We start from the raw sequence: 24,201 nt of genomic DNA on the forward strand, positions 1-24,201 counted from the left end.
TCCTATGCTTATCTTTGATGACAGTCTGATTTCTAGGCAAGATCATACACTGGTGTGCAAAACTTAAGGACCAGTCAGGTTTTCACCTGTAGCTTCTCATAGGAGTGGCTTGGATATGGGAAATGCATACCAAAGGAACCTCATGAGGTACAGAAATGAAGGAAACAACACCAACACAACAACGGAAACAAAGCGGTACAGAGGGACTTTATTCAAAAATGGCAACATAGCACTGGCTGCCATGATACAGATGCATCACTGCCAAAGATGGAACAAAAGGAAGAGGTGGTCCTCAGTAGGAGATATGGCCACCCCTAATGTCGATGCAGGCTTTGCACCGCCTGTTCATACTTAGAACAACGTTGTTGATAAGTTCTTGCAGTAACACCATCCATTTCTCTGTCAGTGGTGGGTGTGGAAATGCCGTTAGGCATCTTCCGAGAGCGTCCCATATGTGGTCGATGGAATTTAGATCGGAGGAATGGGCAGACCAATCCATACGAACAATGTCCTCACTTTCCAAAAGCATATGAACAGCTGCAGTGTGATGAGGTGTGGTGTTATCATCCATAAACACAAACGCGGGGCCAATGGCACCTCGGAACAGAAGCACATGGGGAAGGATTACTTCAGTACAGTAGCATGCACCGGTTACAGTACTGCCTTCCAGTATCTGGAGTTGTGTACATCCATCCAAGATAATGCCTCCCCAGATGAGAACACCTTGACCGCCATATCAATCCCTTTCAGTGATGTTTGCGGGGTTGATACCTTGTGTCAACTTCTCGCCAGATTAGCTGATGTCCAGAATCGCTGCTGAGACTGAATCTACTCTCCTCAGTAAAGAGTACCTTACCCCATTGCACTGTAGTCCAGTCCTTGTGTTTGATGCACCACTGTAAACAGTGTCTCCGATGGGCAGGTGTTAAAGGGACACAGCGTACTGGCTGTCGGGCAAACAGTCCACCTTTGGGGAGTCGCCTGGCCACAGTAAACGCGATATGTTGCGTCCTGTGCTCCTGTGCAGCTGGTTTGCAATGGATCCCGCTGTCTGGTGTCAGTCCCTCTTGGCCTGTAGAAGTATATAGCAGTCATCATTGTGCATTGTTTTTCATGGACGTCCACTACTGGTCCTTTGAACAGCTGTACCTGTCGTTCTGGGGCGCATTATAGCCTTAGATGCTAATGCGCCATAAAACTCTAAAACAGACAAACAAACAAACCTGTCATTCTGAAGGCCGATCACACATGTGAGACGATGCTATGGGCGATACTGAACTCTGCAGCCACACTCCTCGCACTTCGACCTTCCTCGAGCTTCCCAATTATTCTACCTTGGGTAAAGTCATCCTGATGTTGTCTACTGGCCATTTCGTTGTCTGTAGCACTGTGCGAAACCAATCGAACGTCTGTAACAGTCGTGCTCACTATTCGGCAGTTTCCACATAACTGCTAAACTTCTGCTTTTATCTGTTTATGTGAGCTCTCTCATCACGATTCAAATTCTTTCATGTGCACCAGCTTTCTACTGAATGGCCACAGTTATGCAAATGGCCACAGGCTGTTTCGTTTGATTTTGTGGTTGTAACCTTTAGAAATAAGCACATTACAAATATTGCTTCCTCTACATCTAAAAAACTGGGTTTTCTCTTTCGTCCTCGGCATTACTTTTCTTCAAAAACAGCTGTTCACTCTGTGCAAATCACAAATTCACTCTACCATGGAATATTGTTCTCACATCTGGGGCAGTGCCTCCAAAACCTTTCTTAGGCTTCTAGATTCCATTCAAAATAGGGCAGTTAGGTTAATTAATAACTCATCTTTAACAGAGTCTCTCCTCTCTGTCTTATAGACATTCTGTTTCTGTTGCTTGCCTTTTCTATTGGTACTTCCATTGGCATTGTTCTTCTGAATTGGCTTCTGTAATTCCTTCTTTCTCTTCAAATGCAGTCCAAACCCTTGCTGCCCAGTCAGCTTCGTTTTACTGTCCAACTTCAAGCTCAGAACTATTCTTCTTCCTCATTTATTTATTCAACTTCTGTTTTTATTTCCTGAAATGAATTTTATTTTCTGTATGTATTTCCTGAAAATTATAATCTACAGAAATTCAAGTCTGATGTCAACAAGTATCTTCTTTGATCTTTTCAACCTTCAGTGCATGCACAGTACTATATGTTCTAGTATTTCTTGTGTTTGGGGTTTTCATAAAAAAAACATAAATAATAAAAATAAATAAATAAATAAAGGGAAAAAAACAACAAACTGAATAACCTAGGGCTTTTGGAGCCCATGATCCAGTTAACAGATTGATGGGACCTGGAGGCAGTGCGAAATCTAAAAGTTAATTCATAGGTGAACTCATCAAAGGAAATATGATCTTTTGGTGATATACAGGAATTTTGCTAGCAGGTTAAGGGATCAATTATCCCATTGGTTAGCCTCCACCTTGAGTACTTCATATAGGGGCCTCATTTTAAGAAGGATATGGATTGGCTGAAATAGGTGCAGGGAGGGACAATGAGAATTGTGAGGGGAACAAACTGTACTCTTACCAAAAAAAGCTTCAGTTTTGTAAATTGCATTGTCTTGAGACTAGGCACCAGTGAGGTGAGCTGAATGAGGTGTTTAAGACTTTGAATGGATTGAGTAAGCTCAGTGCTGATGGCATTCTTCCTCTTTCTGAGACTTGAGGAAGTTTATTATTGCAATGAACTTCCATCTGTTGTGGAAATGGATAGTTTAAATAAATATAAGGAAGAACTAGACCAAATTGGAGAGAATGGAGGTGGTGTGGGAAGGGTTTTTATTTTTTTTAATTTTTTGCTGCTGCTTTATAAGCTTGCCTTCTTGCATCATTTGCCACTACTAATTCTAAGCAGAATGAAAGCATTGTATATTACATTTTATTTACATAATGTGAAAAGTGGCAGGAGTTGAGCATCATGCTGCAACTTAAATTACACTTTATTCTTAAGTCCATTGGTTGCCTGCATGTGAGGGTGCATGCTGAGGTTGCTGGATATTGATTTGTATTGTAGGTGAGATGGGAGGAAATGCAATCCAAAAAATACATTTAAGCCTGTAGTTGTATTTTCCATGATTTGTTCTGCAGTAGGGCGAGCTAAACATTATGATGGAGTATGGTGAAAGGCATTTAATGTTTATTTAGTTAAATCTCCTTCCTTGTGGTACTAGTCCTTACCTCTGCTTGATTATTGTATGCAAGTTGGGATATTGAATCCATACACCACCATCACAAAAAATTTGTCCTTTGTTACCTATGATGGTTGTATATTAGCTGCCTTAAATTTAATCTCTTTGGTTGTGAACAGTTCTACTGAAAAGAAATATTTAAATGCTTTAATCTAAAGCATTTAAATATTTAAATGCTTTTTCGAATTTAGATTTTTTCGCACGAAAAAAACCAGTATCTTTAGATGCATTTTCAGCATGGACAGACTTGAGATGGTCTTTCAGTTTTGCTGGCTTCATGCTTCCGTTCACAAGAATTTTTCCGCACAAAAACCACTGCGGTATTTGAGTCCCATCACGTTCATTAATGCAAGTGAAACCAAATAACACATAGTTTTCATCATACTTCCTTTTCTTCGACATTTCAACTTGAATTTTGGTCTGTAACAAACGTTAAATAATTAATGCAATATTAGCAACTAAGAAAGACATATGAAGACTGTATGCATCGACAGACACACGGTGGGCGTGCATACATGCCTGTAGCACTGCAGGGGCCTCCACCGTTGGACCGGTATACATGCACATAGCAGCAAAAAGGTTAAATTACACACTTCAACTGTTATCTAAACTGTAGGACGTGTTTGAATATACCTCGTTTACGCTCGTAGCCAGCGTGTCTATTCGTGTTAAAAGTGGCCTACTAGGTGCTGATTTGCCTGATAGTTTGCCAACTACATCGCACGATAGTCTGTCCACAGCAGGACTGCAATCAAGTGTCTAATAACTGCCATAATTTCAAAGTAACGATGAGCGTAAGCAATTTTTCAATATATGCAATAACTATAATATGATATGAAAATATCTGTTATTTGTATTGGTGACTACAGATACAGCTAATACAATTGTAATTTATTACATACATTCGTAAGTGAAGGAAATTAATGGGTTGATTTTTTTCCCATCCAAGCTCACAGACCCGCTGAAATCCTTCCACAGATCCCCAAGGGGTCTGTGGACCCCTGCTTAAGAAACCCTGCTCTAGGTACTGTCAACAATACCAAAATTCCTGGCATTGTTGACAGTACCTCATGTGTTGTCCTAGCAGTCTTATGCTATTTGAGAGAACTTTGTTGGACTGTATTACGAGAAAAAGTCATTTACATCCTCAATGGTGTTGAATGTGCTTATCTCAAATAATACAAGTAAAGCCAAATAATGTATCAACTAAATCTTTTTGAATCCTTGCATTATTTGGCTTTACCGATACAAATTTGAAATTAATGTGACCCAGATCCCCAGCACAAAATCCTTGCGAGATGCTAGTAACACTCTCCATTCAGAGGATTGTACATTTGTAATCACTGTTTTATTTCAGTTAACTATTTCTGTTTACTTTCTGCCTTTTTAGAATACTAAAAGTATTCCAGTGTTAGCTAATATGACTAAAGTGTTAAATAGTTGTGTAAGTAAAATGTTTAGAGGAAAAATTTAAAAATGTATTTCCCCCCCCCCCTTTTTTTAACAGCGTGTTTATTATTTATCACTGGAGTATTACATGGGACGGTCCCTTACCAATACCATGGTCAACTTGGGAATTCAGAGTGCCTGTGATGAAGCATTGTATCAAGTGAGTTTTTCTTAGTTCAAATATTATGTTTATATTTTGTGTATTTATTTATTTTTATTTTAGTTTTCAAAGTAAGATATATATATATATATAAAGGGGTTTAGGGCTGAAAGCCTCAGATTATGGCAAATTTAATAGACAAACAAAGCAAATTTAGTGCAAAGCATCATTTTAGTTCATTGTAAATCACCGATGTAGATGAAATGGTATCATTTTTGTTACATTTCGTATTGTGAATGGCATCGTTTTTTCACAGTATGAGATGTAACAAAAACAATGCCATTTCACTTTGGTGATTTACTATGAACTAAAATGATGCTTTGCACTAGCTTGTTCGTCAAGTAAGATATATTTATTATTATAATGGTAGTAGTAGTACATGATGTTTGGGGAGGGACACCACCAGTGGTTTCCCACAACTGTGCCATAAGTACTCGTATGAAGTATACAGTACTTTGTAAAAGCCAGACAAAAGTATTGTATGTGGTATGTGAGAAGTATTATGCTGGGTTCTGTTGTTGTGGTCTGGCTTTTGGCTGCAGGACCCCTAATGGGACTCCATGTTGTCCATATACACTGTTAGGAGGTAAGCCAGTCTGCATATTATTCTCTGCCAGGTCCTGCCACCTAATTGCCTGAACTTGAGTGGCAGGACTTTAAAAAAAAACCCAGAGATTGGGGAATATGAAAATCAACCCCAGGGGCTCATATTAGCATTAGCAAGGCACATGATGCAAGAAATATAGCTTATATAGCATCAGCCAAAAAAAAAAAAAAAAAAAAAAACCCATATTTCAACCATCCACTCAATCTAAATGTATGTCAAGTTCTGCTTTGAATCTATTTAAGCTATCAATTTCAACGACAGATGGAAGTTTGTTCCAGCAATCAACCACGCTCTGGCTAAAGGCAAACTTCTGCAAATCTATCCTACAACTGTCTTTCCTCAATTTGAATTTATGCCCTCTCAGGCGATTATTCTTAGCAAGAGGAAGAATCCCATCAGCATTGAGCATGCTCAAATCATTCAAGGGTTTACCTCTCAGTTGCCTAGTCTCCAGACACTGTAATTTGCAAAATTTAAGCCTCTCTTCGTAAGAGCAACCCTTTGTTCCATTCACTGATTTTGTTGCCCTTCTCTGTACTCATTCCAACAGCTCTACATCCTTCTTAAAATGAGGCCTCCAGTCCTGTATACAGTACTCAAGGTGTGGCCTGACCATTGCCTTATACAAGAGGATAATCACCTCCTTTTCTCTGCTAGAAAAATTCTTGTATATCATTGACAAGACACCATGAGCTACTCATGCAGATCATCTGCACTGCTCAGAAAACTTCATATCAGGCTGCACAATTATCCCCAAGGCCCTCTTCATTTTCTACCACTGTCAGTGTAGTACCACAGAGTTGATACGTTACTCTCGGGTTACTGCTTCCCATATGCAGCACTTAACATTTGTCAATGTTAAACTTCATTTGCCACCTCTCTGCCCAACCTTTCCAGATCCTGCTGCAGCAGCGTACTGTCATTAGTGTCATTAACAATCCTGCCAACTTTCGTATCATCTGCAAACTTGGACATTAAGACCGATATACCATCATCAATATTATTTATAAATACAGAAAACAACAATGTACCCAACACTGAACCCTGAGGGACTCTATTAATAACATTAGTCCAAAAAGAGCACTGTCCATTGATTACCACTCTGTCTTCTCCCACTCAACCATCCCTTTATCCATAGCAGCAATTTGTCTCCAATGCTACACTGCTCCAATTTGTGCAGTAGTTTTCCATGTGCAAAAGTAGCAAAGGCCTGTCTAAGATCCAAATATATGATATCAAAATTATTCTTTGTATCCAATTTCTTTGTGACTACATTATAGTATCCAATCAAATTGGTCAGACAAGACTTCCCCTTAACAAACCCATGCTGTGTCTGAGCTATAACTGAAGTCTTGTCTAGATGATCCTGCAGTGCTTCTTTAACCAATGCCTCCATTAATTTCCTTGAAACAGAAGTTAAACTAACAGGTTAGAAGTTAAACTAATTTCCTGTGTCTCCCTTTGAACTTCCTTTGTGGATTGGGGTCACATTTGCACATCTCCAGGGAACCTCCCCTGAGTACAAGGAAGTGCTCATAATTATGGCTAAGGGTTTCCTTACTTCCTTTGATGCCTCATTTAATATAAGTGTATAGATTCCATCCTCCCCAGGTGCCTTTCGTATGTTTATCTTCAATAATTTCTCCTCCACTTTATTCTCAGTTATTACAAGATTATCTAGCTTACTGCCAGAGTTTAATATACCTCTGGCATTCCCCTCCCTGAATAACTCCTCATGTGAATGCTGATGCAAAATATTCATTTAGTTTGCTAGCTATCTGAGCAGGATCATCAACAGTTGAACTATCAATATCAAGTGGACCAACCTGATTCATCCCCTTCCTTCTAGAGTTTATATAAGTAAAGAACTCTTTGCTGTTTTTCTTTGCATCCTTTGCCAAAGATTTCTCGTAATCTGCCTTCGCCTGCCTTACCTCCTTTGTGACTTGGTCACAGGCCAGCTTATATCTATCATAGGCTTCTGTGTCACCTGTAATTTTATATGTATCCCATGCATTTTTCTTCTCTGCCACATGTCTATTTAGTTCATCTGACATCCATTTAGGCCTAAACCCTGAACAATATTTCTTAGTTGCTATGAAAAGCCTGGTAGCTTCCAAGATTAATTCGTTGAATGCTTCCCATTTTGAATTTGCTGTTGGTAACATCATCAGTTGGTCCCACTGCATAGAATTTAAATACTGTCTCAGACCACCATAGTCACCTTTACGAAAATAAAAACCTTTCCCTTTACCCCTTATGGTAGTTATTACTTTGAGTAAATCCCACTTCAGCACACTGTGATCACTGCCACCTAGTGGTTCCTTTATCTTCAGATTCTTAATGAATGAAGAATCACTACTGATAATCAGATCAAGAGTATTCCCTCTAGTTGTCTCCCGAACATGCTGCTGTAGAAAACAATCATCCAATAAATCCACAAAAGCCTTCCTAGTGTGTGAGTGACCAAACCACAAATTCCAGTTAATCTCTGGGAAATTAAAATCCCCCATTATAAGGAACTCTGATTTTCTGGCCCATTCTATTTCTCTGCACAATTGTTCATTAGATTCATTAGGCCTATAACACACACCTACTCTCATTTTTCCTTTCCCAGTGCTTATGTCACACCAAACTGACTTGACACTGCACTGGCCAGCAATGTCGGCTGGCTGTACCTCCTTGGATTTTATGTGTTTCTTAACTAACACATAACCCCCTCCTCCCTTCCTGTCATGTCTATTCTTTCTGTACACATTGTACTTTCCAAATTCCAATTCTGCACTGCTTATGTCTGTGTGACACCACATCTATGATATCCCAACAACATCTGCCTTTGATGTCTTGACTAGCACTTCAAGCTCATCGAATTTATTAACTATACTCCTAGCATTGGTGTACATGCAAGTATACATGCACCTGTTTCTACTCTTAGTTACCCTAACACAGCCCATGTAACTTGTTCCACTATGACTCTCAGTAGTCCTGGAAATTCCCATTGTCTTGCTTTCCAGGCCGCTGCTCAACTGCATTTCAATAGAAGCAGCGCAAGAATCACTTTAACCTCTGCCAACAGCTACTGTTAATCTATTAGTCCGTGTATCCTCCGCAAACTCGCAGTTTTCCTACCCACCTAACTCTGCCTCAATAGCATCAGTAAATATTCTTGCACCCTTTCTATTTAAGCTTATCCCATCCATCTAGAAGCAGTCTCTCCTGTTAACAAGCACAGACCAGGCTGAGAAAAATTCTACCCCTTGAGCCTTGCACAATCTCTAACCAGGGCAGAATTGATCGACAAGGCTCTCATCGTATACACTCTATCCTATCGTGTCTGGACAGAATTGCAGACACTTCCAAATTCAACCCTAACGCACGGCTTTTTTTTCAGCATTGACTTGTAATTGTTAAGTAATTTCGCCGGTCTCCTACTCTTAATATCATTAGTGCCAACATGTACAACAGTATCGCCCTTTGTGCCCTTAAAAGATGATATCTGCTCTACAACGTCATCAATCTTTGCACCTGGCAGACATACCCTGGTTCCATCTATCCTTTTTGCACAATATGTTCCCTGTTTCCCTGACAATAGAGTCACCTACAACAACAACTAGTTTCTTTGGGACCAGTGCATTCTGCCTTGGGGTTGTGGCTGTGTTGCGTGATGTCCAAGTGCAAGCTCTGGCATTGATGTGGGCAGCTGAGAGCTTGATGGGCCCTCAATTTAAATCCTTCAAGGGCATCTACCCTGTCCTTCAAGCTCTCATCTAAGCCCATAACAATGCCGAGTTGGTGCCCGATTTCCTCGCACTCCTTACATCGCACACACACAAAGACATTCCCCTTGGCAATATCATGTCATGTTCCTGATTGCTTCATAAACATCAAACAATCAGTGCGTTTCAATAGACTGTGATTCAACCGTCCCCCTCAGTTCTCCCCTGTGCCACAGCACTTCCATTAGTATGAGCCTTTTGCTTTTATGCTCTGGGCTGAGTCATGATTTCTATTCAAGTTCAATAAAATTCCAATACAAAATATAACCCTGAACTTATATCCCAATGCAGTTATAACACTATATATGTGTATTTCGGTATCAAATATTTTCTCCAAGTTACGTTATATGACTTTCTTATCCCCTGTCAACTTATGTATTAATTGATGATGTTACGTTTGTAAAAACTAGGTCGCTATATTTATTTGGTTAAACAAGTGCAATTCAATTGACAATGAAATTTAATAAGATTAATAAATTTTACTGATTAATTGATACTACGCTATCTAGTTCGCTGCACACATTGTATTGTATAACAATGGCTGCAAGATACGAATGGTAAATCTGCGGACACGAGGTATTATTTACTTTCCCAATTGCGCTATCTAAATTCAGAATAAACCACAGAGCTTAACTCTGTCTATAAGCTACTTATAGAAAATAATTTGAACTAACAATTAAGTCAATAAAGCAGCTAAATATAATTAAAAACTCGTCGTTCGCGGGAGCTGCAAAACTTGTCCAACATGTGGATTTAATACCCTTACCGATACTAAGTAATAACCTACAAAATCTCTATCTAAATTCAAATTAAACTAAAGTATTTTTACTAGGAATATGAAGCAACTGTAAAAAATAAATTTATATCCAAATTTAAGTCAATAAAAAAGCAAAAACTTCTCTATTAGCTGGAGCTGTAAAAACTTTGCCTGTTCATGTGTACTCTTGCACCCACTTCCCTAATATTTGGTGAATATGGGCTTGGCACAACCAGGATCCTGAGCTGGATATCATCATTCTTCTCTTTCTTGATGATTCCCTTCTACTTTTGTCTCTCTCTCTCTCTCAGGGTAACTCGGGAATTTTTTTTTTTTTTTTGGCTGGTCTAGTATAAGCCTCAGGCTTTCTTGCACCATATAGATGATAATAATAATAAGTGGAAGGGTAATATTGAGGTAATTACCTGCCAAGAATTTGTCTAGTTCTCCCTTGAATTTATTCAACCCATCCACTTTCACAAGATCAGATGGAAGCTTGTTCCAACAGTCAACCACCACCACCACCTGCTAGCTGAAGGCAAACTTCTGCACATCTGTCCTGTAACCATCCTTCCTTAACTTGAATTTATGTCAAGTCACACCAAGTGGAAGAATACCATTAACATTCAGCTTTACTCAATCTTCTGCGAACTGCAGCTTCTTGAGACCAGGTGCAGTTCACCACAGGTGCCTGGTCTTGAGAAGGTGCAGTTTGTGGAACTGAAGCCTTTCTATGTAAGAGCATCCTTTTGTTCCCTTCACCAATCTGTTTGTCCTTCTCTGCACCCATTCCAGCAGATCTACATCCTTCTTAAAGTGAGGCTTCCAGACCTGTATACTGTACTCAAGATGTGGCCTAACCATGCCCTTATACAAAGGGATAATTACCTCCTTATCCCTGCTAGCAAAGTTTCTGTACAGCATTAACAAAACCCCATGAGCTGTCCTGGCAGCATGTCTGACTGCACAATTACTCCAGGTCTTTTTCATTCTCCAGTGCCCTGAGTGTAGTACCACACAGTTGATAAGTTACTCTGGGGTTACTGCTATCCTTGTGCAATACCCTGCATTTGTCAATGTTAAACTTCAATTGCCATTTCTCAGCCCATCGGCCAAAATTTCCTAGATCTTGTTGCAAGATTTCACCCTGTAAACCTTTGTATCATCTGCAAACTTAGACATTAAGCCTGATATACCTTCACCAGTATCATTGATAAATATTGAAAACAACAATTGACCCAGCACTGAACTCTGAACACTGAACCCACCACTAATAACATTTAGTCCATGAAGAGCAGTACCCATTGATAACCACTCTGTCTTCTCCCACTTAACCATCCCTTTATCCATAGCAGTAACTTGCTCTTATTGTCAGATTGCTCCAGTTTGTATATAAGTTTTTTATGTGCTTTTATTGTATTTTATTGTTAATAGACTTATTGTTAAATAACATTTTTATCAAACTTCATTTTTCTGTGAATTTCAAAATGACATTGATATTTCTGTGCTCTGCTGACATATTCTGAGAGTCCTTAGGATTTTCTGAGGTCTCAGTCATCAGGAGGAACTCTATCATAATTAAGTTTCACCTACAATGGATGTCCAGTATTATGTCATGGAAAAAGTCATATCAGTAGAGAGGCACAGCAACCTTACAAAACTTCCCAGATCTAGTGCTCACATATCTATCCAGTTTGTTTCAGTTTTTCATTAATTGTGGCTGCTTGTCCATAGGTGCACCACAGGGGTAATATATATATATATATATATATATATATATATATCCCCAAGAGAATTGTTCCATCTCCCCCAAAATTGTAGGTGTGCTACTGTACATGCCTTTAAGATATGTATAATAGAACTTGCACATAATACTTTACAGATTATATTGACTAGTAAAGGGTGCCAGATAAAGTGGGTGGGCAGTTTTGTCATGGGTAAAGGACAGTGACAAATAAACATGCTCCATTACCTATGACCTTTCATTTTCATGAGTTATGAACAGTATCTATGATATGCTTGTTTTGGTTACGTCAAAAGTCACATGATCCTGATATTTGAATGAATCATGCAGGTGGCTGTAAAACAAGACTGCTCATTATTTCCAAAAGAAAGAATCTAATTTTTTTTCATGTAGCACAACATTCCAATTAATTTTTTAATAAATGTTAGTAATATACAAAATACTCTACTTCTTTTAGGCCATTGCCAAATAGACAAATAAATATGCCAAAATTAATAATATAAATTCACTCTTCTAGGCCTAGCCTTAGATTAAATTTGTTAACAAGTTGTGCACCCAGATTTTAGGTGTTTTTTTTTTTTTTGTTTTTTAGAAAAAAAGTGTGCGGGGTATTCAAGAAATTATAACTGAATTTTTTTTTTTTTTTTTTTTTTTTCATATTGGAACAATTTTTTAATATTTCTTTCTTTATTTTAGTTTTAATTTGAAATTTTTGAATAAAATAGTGTAGTATGAAATTTTATTTTATTTCATTTCATTTTCACATTTTATGTTCAGTTTTCATTTTATTTTAAATGTGTACATTAATTGGAATGTATTTTAAAATTTTGTGTAGATTAAAAAGTTGAATTCAGAAATATTCTATATTATTTTTGCTATTGAAACTGTTCAGAGTTAAGAGTAATTTCTGTTTGAATGATTCCAATAGCAAAACAACCGAATCATAATTCTCCATTTTAATCCCACAAGTACGTATTTTCAGCAGACTGTGCTTTATTTGGTCTATGGTAAAAATTGTGAACCATATTTCATTTGTTTCAGTAGACTATGATACAACCTCCTCAGTGTTTTTATTTTCTTAACCATTCCAAACATTCACTTATTTGTTGCAGTTGAATTGCTTTCGTTTTTTCTTCTGATATCTAGCATGCCACCAGTGCCTGTATCAAAAACAATCAGACATTAGGGAAAAACTTTAATTTGGTACACAATTCTAAGATCTATATTAATTACGCATAAAATGCCTCAATTATTTAGTTTTGAGAATATTAATATATAAATTTTTTTAAAGTGATTTTTTTTAAAATTTATATACAGGGCAAGTCAAAATTATGTGTAAATACTTTGATATTCTGTATCTTGGAAAGTTTATTGGATAAATTTGAACCATGAAGGGTTCCATTTACACGAGGTCGGATTTACACATAAGCTTAACAAGCTACAGCTTATGGCTTCACATTACAAGAGGCCTCGCTGCATCTTTAAAAATCCTTTTTTTAATATTGTCCAGGTGAACTGTAAGAGAGAAGGGCCTCGTACATGTTATAGCTTAGGGCCACAAGTTTAAATCCTTCCCTGCATTTACATCAGATACATAGAAATGAAGTTACATAGTTCAAAATGTCTGCCACCAGCATATGGTGCAAATTTCAGCTATAATTTTGCATGCTTCCTATTGTATCATCAGTGACAAATCATGCAATTTTTGTGGTTTATGGGTGCACACTTTATCATTCAGATATCTAGAGGAGTGAGGTCTGGAGACTGGGGGGGAGAAGAGGGGATATATTCAAAAGCTCCCACCTGCAACCTATCCATCCTGTTGAAAGCATGCCAATGTTAGCTGGAGACATGTTTCTTATTGTGGGAACTGCATCACTCATTAATGATTCTAAATAACTATGCCTGTTAACAGAATCATTAAATCTGTATGGTACAGTTATCTCACAGGAGAGTCCTATACATCTCTGACAGATATCTTTCTATGAAGTGAGGTGAAGATTGTCACTGGCTCAGTAAACACAGTTGTGACACTTTGAATGTTGCATTGTCTGACCATATGATTTATATCCTGAAAATCACCCACCTCACTATTCTTCTGGCAGTGCAACTCAAAATTGTGTTTGTTGATCAGAATCTTTTTCCTGAACTGCATGTAATAGTTGAAGTCTTAAATGGTTTGAATTTTATTGGCCTTTAAGGTTCTTATAATACTCAATTGACTCAAATACAGTTCTTGAGGACACTGTACTTGACTTCTTTGGGAACTAGTCATATGCATTTCTAATAGCTTGGTTGTTTTTGGCACTTCTTGAATCTTTTCCTCCAACAGCTTTACTTATTGATATTATGAACAGTTCCATGTTCTTTGAACTTATCATGGAAGCAGGCTGTTATTAGGTGCCTTTTTTTTTTTTATATCGATGTTCTTATATATGCTAAACCTCTTTAATATTTTCATACTTCCATTACCATTTCAGATTTCCTCTCTGCACCTCCTTTCTTCAAATGTTAGTTGATTATTCTCCATCTGAGTGGATTACCGTTTAATCCATAACATAGTGAAAACTTATTAAAACCTAATTGTTTATTTTAGATTTAAAATGAACAACTTTAATTCAAATTGGTAATTCTGTCTGCTATGGCTGTTTCAAGTGTTTATATATATTTCTGACTTACCCTATACATTTAAAAGTTTGTAGCATTTATATTCAATACTTGAAAATACTTGCTGCATATTGTATTTACTTTTAGTTGCTTGTGTGCAGGTAATTCTCATAACTGTGGGATAGGAGTAAGTTATATATAAAGTAATGTCTTTTAAAGTTAGGTTTGGAGGTTGAGGAGCTTGAAGATATAGAAGAAGATGCAGGACTTGGTAATGGAGGTCTTGGTCGTTTGGCTGCTTGCTTTTTAGATTCTATGGCAACTTTGGGATTAGCTGCTTATGGATACGGAATTCGTTACGAGTATGGGATATTTGCTCAGAAAATCAAAAACGGAGAACAAGTAATGTTTTTATATTTAATTTTGAAGAACTGAATACTAATTTATTAAACATTTGTCATGCATAGTTCTATTTATGTTTTCTTATCATACGAGGGGGTATCAAAAAGTTCGTACCCTTACCTAGAAATAATAGCCCTAGAAAGGTGAAACTTCACAGGAACTTTAATCCTTTTCTGTGTACTCTCCATGTATAGTAACACATTTTTCCCATTTGTGGATCAGTTGTTTAATGCCTTGATCATAGAAGTCTGCACTTTTTGCTTGAAACCACAATTCCACTTCATTGATAACTTTCTGAGATGAATCAAAGCAGTGCCCACGCAGTGGTTTCTTAATTTCTTCAAACAAGAAGTCTGATGGTGCTTGGTCAGGCGGATAGGGTGGGTGCTGCAGTAGTTTGAAACTGCACTGGGCTACAAAGTTGGTGGTGGCAAGGGCCATGTGAGCCGGTGCACTGTCTGACAGAAGACAGAGACCTTTGGTTAACATTCCACGCCTTTTCACCTTCAAAGCATTGCGTAACTTTTTCAAATGGTTTCTGTAGTATTCTCCGGTAAGTGTGGAACCATGAGGTAGGTAATCTGTCAGGATAACTCCTTTTCTGTCCGAAAATACACACAACATTACCTTCTTCGCAGATGGAGTGGTCTGTCTTTTTGAGAGGTGGGGAGGAGGTGTGCTTCCACTGCTTTGATATGCCTTTAGAGTCCGGATCGTACTGGTACACCCAGCATTTGTCACCAACCAATCAGAAAAGTTCTCAACATCCGGATTACACAAATCCAATAGTTGGCGAGAACATTGCATTCAACATTGCTTCTACAAAGGCATCAGCAATCTTGGAACTGATTTTGCGGGGACCTTAGACATGTGCAGATGGTCATGTAAAATGCTATGTGCAGAACCATAACTAATTCCCACTGTATTTGTGATCAAATGAATTGTCACACATCCATCACTCAGCACCAGCTGTGCAACCTTTGCAACTGTCTCACTGTCTGTGGATGTTGATGGCCTTCCTTCTCTTGGCTCCTCAAAGACACTTGTACGACCACACTGGAACTCCCGTTTTCTACTTTTTTTACAGTGTTAGTGTGGGAAAACTCTGCCCATACACTGCTTTCATTTCTTTGTCAATTTCCTGAGCTTTCTTGCTCTGCAAATGCAAGAACTTGATTACTGCTCGATACTCCACTTTGTCAACCATAGCGTCCTTCCTCAGATTCCAGGCTCCACCTCTGGTGTACGATCACCTACGGGAATGAAATTTCACATGTTAGGTTATTGAATATGTAGACGACTTATACAGCCACTCCCTGACTTATGTAAGGGTTACATACTGCAGAACTCTGCATAAGTCGGAATTTCCCTAAATGCTTATGCAGTACTCACAACTATGTGTGCTGAATTTGGTTGAAGAAAAAAAGAAATGTTCAATGAACATGTAAATAGAATTATGTATTCAATTTTTTTTTATCTTGTGCGCAAGAAATATTACAAAAGTATATAAAATTACAAAAATTTTAAAATTATAAAATTACAAAAAGAGAGAAGACAGGCATAATGTCAGCAAGTTTTACCTGTCTAGCATTGTTGCCAGAATGAACTCTCCAGCTGATAAGCACACTGCTGCAGAAGTTGAGAGCTCTGGAGATTTAGAGGGGGTTTTTTCCAACACATCACAATTTCTCTGCAGCTGCAGAATCAGTACTGGTGACTTCACCCCATACTTTAATGTTTTGGAAACCAGCACAATGCTTGAACTTATTAAACCACCCATCGCTTGCCACGAATTTGGCTTGGGGTTCGCCATACTTTTCCTTAATATCTTCATAAATACTTCTTGCTTTTGCTTGAATGGCCATTTGACTCAGGGGCTCTTGCTTCTGAATCTGATTTTCCATTCATATTATTAATAGCTTTTCCATCTTTGATATAGCACCCGAATGCTGTTTTGTGATCACTGTTGATCTTAAATGCGTCGATCCTTTAACATGTTCTTTTATACACGCACTGTCTCTTAAAATAGTATTCACTCTTGAAGCAGCGAGACATAATTCCCATGCAATAGATCACAAATACAATGGCAAACTTTGTTCTGCTTCATACTTCTTAATTAACCATCTTCATTTCTAAATCAATTTTGTTTTGTTTCTTAGCACTGGCAGCACTTGCACTTTCTGTTGGTTCCTTTTCCTTCACCATTGTAATAAGTAAATAGGAATGAAGAGAAGATTCTGAAAATTTATGTTTTTTATACAATTGAAGATTTTAGTGAAGGGTAACTCATTTCACCATAATACCATAACGTAAAAACTCACATAATTCCAGTTATCGATATTATCGCAAATGTAATAAGATCGAGTTTACTACCCATTTATAATAGATTGCGCTAACAGAAAAGCTCAGTAAACCAGAAAGTGCAAATTGATTTTATTGTTTTATGGTAGTGACCTCCAGAAATGTGTTTTAGAAAAATATCGCAAAGGTGTTCAAAATTGATTCTTATAAGCAGGGGTGGCCAACGAGTTAATCGCGATCTACCAGTTGATCGTGGCTTTAATTTCGGTCAATCACGGCGAATTTTAAATATACAGTCATACCTCGATTTGTGCGGTCAGGTATACTACCAAAATTTTATATTGCGCAGTGGATTTCGCTACCTGCACGGTATTTTATTTATTTATTATTATTTTTTTTATGAAGCTTCAAAAATAGGAATGAAGAGCAGATTTTGAAAATTTATTTTTGTTTCTTTTTGCATGATTGAAGATTTCATTGAAGGAGAAACACATTTCACCATAATAACGTAAAATCCTGCAGAATTCCAGCTGTTGGTATTATTGCAAATACAATAAGATTGAGTTTATTACCAGTTTATAATTAGATTGCACTAACAGAAAAGCCCAATAAACCGGAAAGTGCAAATTATTTTTATTATTTTATGGTCGTGACCTCCAGAAATAGCTTTAGAGAAATATCACAAAGGCATTCAAAACTGATTCTTATAATGATATAACCAAACAGAGCAATAAATGGTGGTATGGTTGTCCAGTTATTTTGGAAACAACTTCCTCATTTGGGAATCCTCTTCATCAATTATTCTACATTAGCTGTTCAGACAGAATATTTTTCTGGTTCACGCACTTGAAGTGTTTTAATCGGTAAGCATTGCTTTTGCTGATTTAATAACTGGATAGTACTTATATGTTAATTTAATACCTTTTTTTGATTTAAAATGAATACTACGAAAAAGTGTAAAACGTATCATTTTCATCAAGTGTGGGAAGTAGATTACTTTTTTGTAATTAGTATTAGTATTGGCTGCATGGTGCAAGAAAGCCTATGGCTTTTTTTTGGCACCAGCCAAAAAAAAAAAAAAACCCGAATAAAACAACGATAAAAAAACCCAAAAAACTAATAATTAATAAAAGAAAATTAAACCTATCATCCTATGCGTTTCCCTCACCCGAAGGTACTATCCAGATGACCTTTGAATTTCCCCAAACTGTCAACCTCTACCACCCATGTAGGCAACTTATTCCAGTAATTTATAACTCACTGGCTAAAATAAAACTTCCTGTAGTCTAATCTAAACATCTCTCCCTGTAACTTGAATTTATGTCCCCTAGTTCTAGCATCATTTATAATCTTGAAAATTTCGTCCTCATTCATTTTACTGATGCATCTCAGAGCCTTAAAACACCTCAATCAAATCTCCTCTGAGGTGTCTAGTTTCCAAACTCTGCAACCCACATATTTGAAGTCTTTCTTCATAAGGACGCCCTTTTGCCGATTGCACCCTTTCAAGAAGCTCTACCTTTCTTTAGGTACGGTCTCCATACTTGAACACAGTATTCCAAGTGTGGTCTAACAAAAGCCTTATATAATGGGATTATCACGTCCTTATCTCTACTTGCAAAAGTTCGATAGATCATCAATAGGACAACACGGGCCTTCCTTGCAACCTGTTTACAATGCTCAGAGAATTTCATGTCTGACCGTATCATAACACCCAAGTCCCTTTCCTCCAGTACTGGGTTTAGTTGAACTCCACCAAGTGAATAAGTTATTTTGGGATTACTGTTTCCCAGGTGTAATACTTTACACTTTGTTGGATTAAAGCATAGCTGCCATTTTTCTGACCATTCCTGAAGTCTATCTAGGTCTCTCTGAAGAAGCCCGGCTTGACACTGATCATTAACTACTCTATCAATTTTAACATTGTCTGCAAATTTAGACATCACGCCCTCTATCCCTTCATCAATGTCGTTTATGAAAATTAAAAACAACAGTGGTCCTAATACTGATCCTTGGGGAAACCCCACTTCTTACATCAACCCAATCTGAGGAATATCCATTTATTACAACCCTCTGCCACCTGCCCTGAAGACATCCTGATATCCATCTAAGGATTTTCCCATTGATTCCAACCTGTTCCAGCTTATAAAGCAACTGCTCATGTGGGACTGAGTCAAAAGCTTTGTGGAAATCTAAATAAATGTCGAAATTATTCCCTAAATCCAGCCATGAGCGACCCTTTCAAAATAGCGAACCAGATTTGTTAAATATAATTTCCCCTTTACAAAACCATGCTGAGTGTCCTTGAGAATTTCAGTTCTATCCAAATGATCCTGAATTCCACCCTTGATCATTGTGTCCATGATTTTCCCTACCACTGAAGTCAGACTGACATGTCGATAAGTTCCCACTTCACTCTTAGAACCACCCTTATGTATGGGAGATACATTGCACTTTTCAAATCCAACGGAATCTCCCCAGAGTCTAGTGATGCTCGCATAATTAGCCTCAATGGTTCAATGCACTCACTTGCTGCCTCCCTTAAGATTATAGGGTATATTCCATCAACTCCAGGAGCCTTATTGGCCTGTAGGCTCAAAAGTTTTTTCATTAAATAACCTTGCGAAATTTCAATATCATTAATTACATATTTTTCAACTTCGCTCCCACGATTTCCAATTGCCACAAATGGTTTTTCTTCTGTAAATATTGATGCAAAATAATTGTTGAGTTCATCTTCAATGGCAGCTGGTGTATTTAATACTATCCCCTTTCCCTTACGTAAAGGTCCAATCTGGTTTGTCCTGCTCTTCTTAGCATTTATATGTATGTGAAGAATTCCTTATCCTCCCCCCCCCCCTTGCTCTGTTTGCTAGCCGATTTCTCATAAACTGCCTTTGCCTGTCGAACCTTTTTCTGTGGCTCTATTACAGATCATCTTGTAGCTCTTATAGGCTTCAGTACTTTTTATTGCTCCGTAACTTTTCCATGCCACCTTTTTCTGCTCAAGTAATGTGGCAACTTCACTATTCATCCCACTTTGAACCCTCCTCGTGGAGTATTTTTTTTTAATGGTAAATACGCATTCAAGGCGTCTGTGATAATGTTTTAAAAGCAAACCACAGTTCAATTGTATTCATTCTCTGTGTGATATCTACCCAGTTAATAGAGGCCATGTAGCACCTTAAGCCATCGTAATTTCCTTTTCTGAAATTATAACCCATTCCTTTGCCTTCTACTACTGCTACCTCTCTCTTCATCATCCACCGTAGAACTACGTGATCACTTCCTGCTACTGGTTCCTCTACTGTCAGCCCTGTTATGTCATCTGATTCATGGGTGATGATGAGGTCTAGGATATTCTTTTTTCTAGTACTTTCCCTGACATGTTGATACAAATAACAGTCATCTAGTTGATTTAAAAATTTTGTTCCCCACATAGTTTCCTTCCCATTTTCTCCAATCAATTAGAGGCAAATTGAAATCACCCATAATAAGATATTGATGCTTACTTGCCCATTCCATTTGCATGTAGAGGCTTTCATCATAATCTTCACAATCACCTGGTCTGTAGATTACTCCTACTCGCATTATACCTTTGTTTCCAACTATCTCACACCATATAGATTCTATACTAGCATGTGACATGTCTGAATCCGGGAAAGCTATCATTGCACACAGGCTGCTTCTGATAAGAAGCATTACCCCACCACCCCTTTTATCTACCCTATCCTTCCTAAATACATTATACAAGCTGTACTGAAACTCATCATCCCCTATTTCCGGGTGGCACCACGTTTTCGTAAGCCTTATTATGTCTGCGTTACTTGTTTTAACCAGCAGTTCAAATTTGCTCATTTTATTGACGACAGTTCTAACATTACTATATAAACAATTAAGACTTACTGTTCTTGTATATTTAACAACCCCCTAATACAACCCTTGAAGTTTTTTAGGCTCTCTTCCCTGGCATTAGCTACCTGCTCACTTGAAATGTTTCTGCTCCCAGAACATCTAGATAATATGTCCAGTTGGGGAAACATAAGAACTCTTGAGGTATGGCAAGAGTTACTTTGACCAATATTATCAGATAAACGCGTGTCAGTATTACCCACATCCCCCCCCCTAACTGGCAGTTTTCCTGAACCTTTAAGGTATCCTCAATAATACTGGCAAAAACTTTTGCACAACCTTTGTTTAAGTGTATCCCGTCTCTACAAATCAAATTCCTTCTATCTACAAGTGTGGGCCAAGCTGACAGAAATTTTCCCCCAAAAACCTTAGAGTCCTTCAAGTCTTGAGTTAATCCACAAGGCTTTTAACATATAATCCCTCCTATCGTGTCTGGGCAGAATTGCAAACACATAGACATTGTGGCCTAGCTCGCGCCATTTCCTCAGCATGGTCCTGTATTTTTCCAACATATTGTCAGATCGTGTACGTTTAATGTCATTAGTCCCCACATGAATAATAATATTCTCTTTACCCCCCCTTAAAATCTGACAATCTGTTGGTGACATCATTAATAGTTGCTCCCGGCAGACATACCCTGGTTCTACTCCCCTTATCCTTATTACAAAAAATATTCCCCATTTCCCTGACAATAGTCTCCTAATAAAACAGTCCTTTTGAACCAGAGTAGTTTGCAATTGGTTTTTCTGTTTTGAGGCCCGAATCGGGAGTGCATCACTTGGTAGATTGCTGGAGTCTTGAGTCCCTAACAAGCTCCGAGATGCATTATTCTCGAGGGCAAGCACCCATTTTTTCAGTGACTCAAATTGTTCCATCAGTGCACCAAATTGTAATTTAAGATTGGTGCACTCCTTACATCGATCACAAAGAAAAAAATCCTCAGGTGAGCTATGATTAGTCATCAGGTTGACCTTGGAAAACATTCCACAGGTTCCACAACAGATTAGCCCAAAAAAGGAAATTTAGAAAGGCACTTCAGCACACTCCATGGTAAATACCAATTGGATTTTCTGCCGAATAGTGAACTTAGAAAAAATAAATTAGAACTTAAATCCAGATTATTTGCCCAACAAAATTTATTCATGACACCTAATTTACAATCTAAAGCAGTAACTGTAGCATCATTTAAAGTGAGTCATCTTCTTGCAAAAAAATTCAAATCATTTTCTGATGGTCAATTCATCAAAAACGCATTTTTGAAATAACAGATTCTCTTTTTGAAAATTTTAAGAACAAAAATGAAATTAAAAGTGCCCTTCAAGATCTGCAGTTATCTCGAAATACTGTGATGCGACGCATCGAAAAAAAAGAGTAAAAATGTGAGCGAACGATTGCGTGCTGATATTGCTAATTGTGTGGCCTTTTCTTTACAACTGGATGAATCTACAGATGTCAGTGATACAGCTCAGTTCCTTGTTTTTATTCATATGGTTTTCAATGATTCTGCCACTAGAGAAGAACTGTTGGATATGATTTCGTTAAAAGAAAGAACTAGAGGTCTTGATATCTTTAACTCATTCAAACATTTTATTGAAAAAATTAAATTACCACTATTTAAGCTCGTATCAGTAACAACAGATGGAGCTAAAGCAATGACGGGGCATCTTAACGGATTCATCGCATTGTGCCAAAAGGATGATGGATTCCCAGATTTTTTGAGTTACCACTGTATAAGTTACCAGTGTTAGCCAGCAAAAGATTAAATACTAAAAGTGTTATGGACATCGCTTCAAAGGCGACTTTTTAAAATGTAACTCAATGAAAAAGAACCAGATATGATATTACACACAGATGTGAGGTGGCTGAGTTGGAGTAAGTTTCTACAGAGATTTTGAAATTTGCTGAATTAAATTAAAAAAATTGTTGATTAAAAGGAAGATTATTATCAGCAGCGACAAGGTACGGAGTGGTTGTGTGATCTGGCTTTTTTGACAGATTTTACCAGTAAATTAAGTGATCTGAATTTGGAATTACAAGGAAAAAATAAAAATGTGGGTGACATGATTAGTAGTATTTCTGCATACAAATATCAATTTTGGCAATGGCTAAGAATCTCAAAGAAAAAAAAAATTCGATCATTTTGCAAACATGCAAGATCATTTGCAAAAATATCCTGTTTTTGAATTTAATAGTGAGAAATATGTTTCTGAAATTGAGAATATTGTGGACGATTTTGAAACCAGATTCAGTGATTTTAAAACAATTGAAGAGATTGTTCATTATATTTCTTATCCATTTAATATCGACTTAGATACAAAACAAACTGCAGAAAAAATCGCTGAGTTTTTCACATGCAGAAAATATTACTTTAAAATGAAATTATTACATTGTGAAACGATATCTTCCTAAAAGCCAGATCATCAGAAGAAGACTTTTGGAAATATGTTTCCCGAGAAAAGTACCCAAATGTTAAAAAATGCAGTGAACTTTTAAATTCCTGTTTTGGTCCACATATATCTTTGAATCGGCCTTTTCGTATTTGAAACAAACAAAGACGAAGAATCGCACTACTCTTACGGACTTGCATACAGAAGATTCTTTACGGTTGGCCTTATCACAGTATATTCCCGATTTTGAAAGCTTGTCAGATGACACAAACTTCGCATAAATTAAAATTTTAAATACGTATGAATTTAAAATAAGAATTCTGCATTTTGTATTTAATTTTAAAATTTATAAACAATTTTTCAATGTGTTGATTAACTTTTTTAACTATGTGCAATGAGATTTTTGAGATGGTAGATCGTGGCACATTTCGAAGGAAAAAAAAATAGATCACATCACAAATTAAGTTGGCCACCCCTGTTATAATGGAACATTTGATAACAATGAAAGTGTAGTGTAATTTCCATTATAAAAATGACCTTTTAGAGCAGGGCTTCTTAAACTTTTTTCATTCACGACCCCATTTATGATTGCGAGTTTCTTGGCGACCCCATATAAATATAAAAGAAAGATAAATTAATATTTTTTGATGATTTATTTATTAGGTAACAATATACATATACATATGAAAATATATAGTTTTAGAATTCGTTTTGAAACATACAAAAATCTAAAATTAAAAATTGCACAAAAAATTGTAAAATTGTATTTATTATGGTTACAAAAATTATATGCCCTATTTTTCATCAAAATTGCATTTTTTGCAATAACATAAATAAAAGGGGATTCTGACCGTCTTAGTTTGCTCGAATATATTCGAACGCAGTC

General features: G+C 37.2%; 1 protein-coding gene across 1 annotated transcript in view; it reads left to right on the forward strand.

Annotated features, from left to right (window-relative positions):
- LOC150088576 (glycogen phosphorylase-like) overlaps positions 1 to 24,201 on the forward strand; it is a 206,463-nt gene that overhangs the window by 77,786 nt on the left and 104,476 nt on the right. The window contains exons 2-3 of the mRNA XM_090369579.1: positions 4,721 to 4,822; positions 14,533 to 14,715. Of these exons, the coding sequence (XP_090225705.1) occupies positions 4,721 to 4,822; positions 14,533 to 14,715 (285 nt within the window). The remainder of the gene's footprint in view (positions 1 to 4,720; positions 4,823 to 14,532; positions 14,716 to 24,201) is intronic.

The sequence above is a fragment of the Mastigoproctus giganteus genome, chromosome 3, assembly GCF_048544385.1.
Source record: "Mastigoproctus giganteus isolate SK-2022 chromosome 3, ASM4854438v1, whole genome shotgun sequence".
Classification (NCBI taxonomy): Eukaryota; Metazoa; Arthropoda; class Arachnida; order Uropygi; family Thelyphonidae; genus Mastigoproctus; species Mastigoproctus giganteus.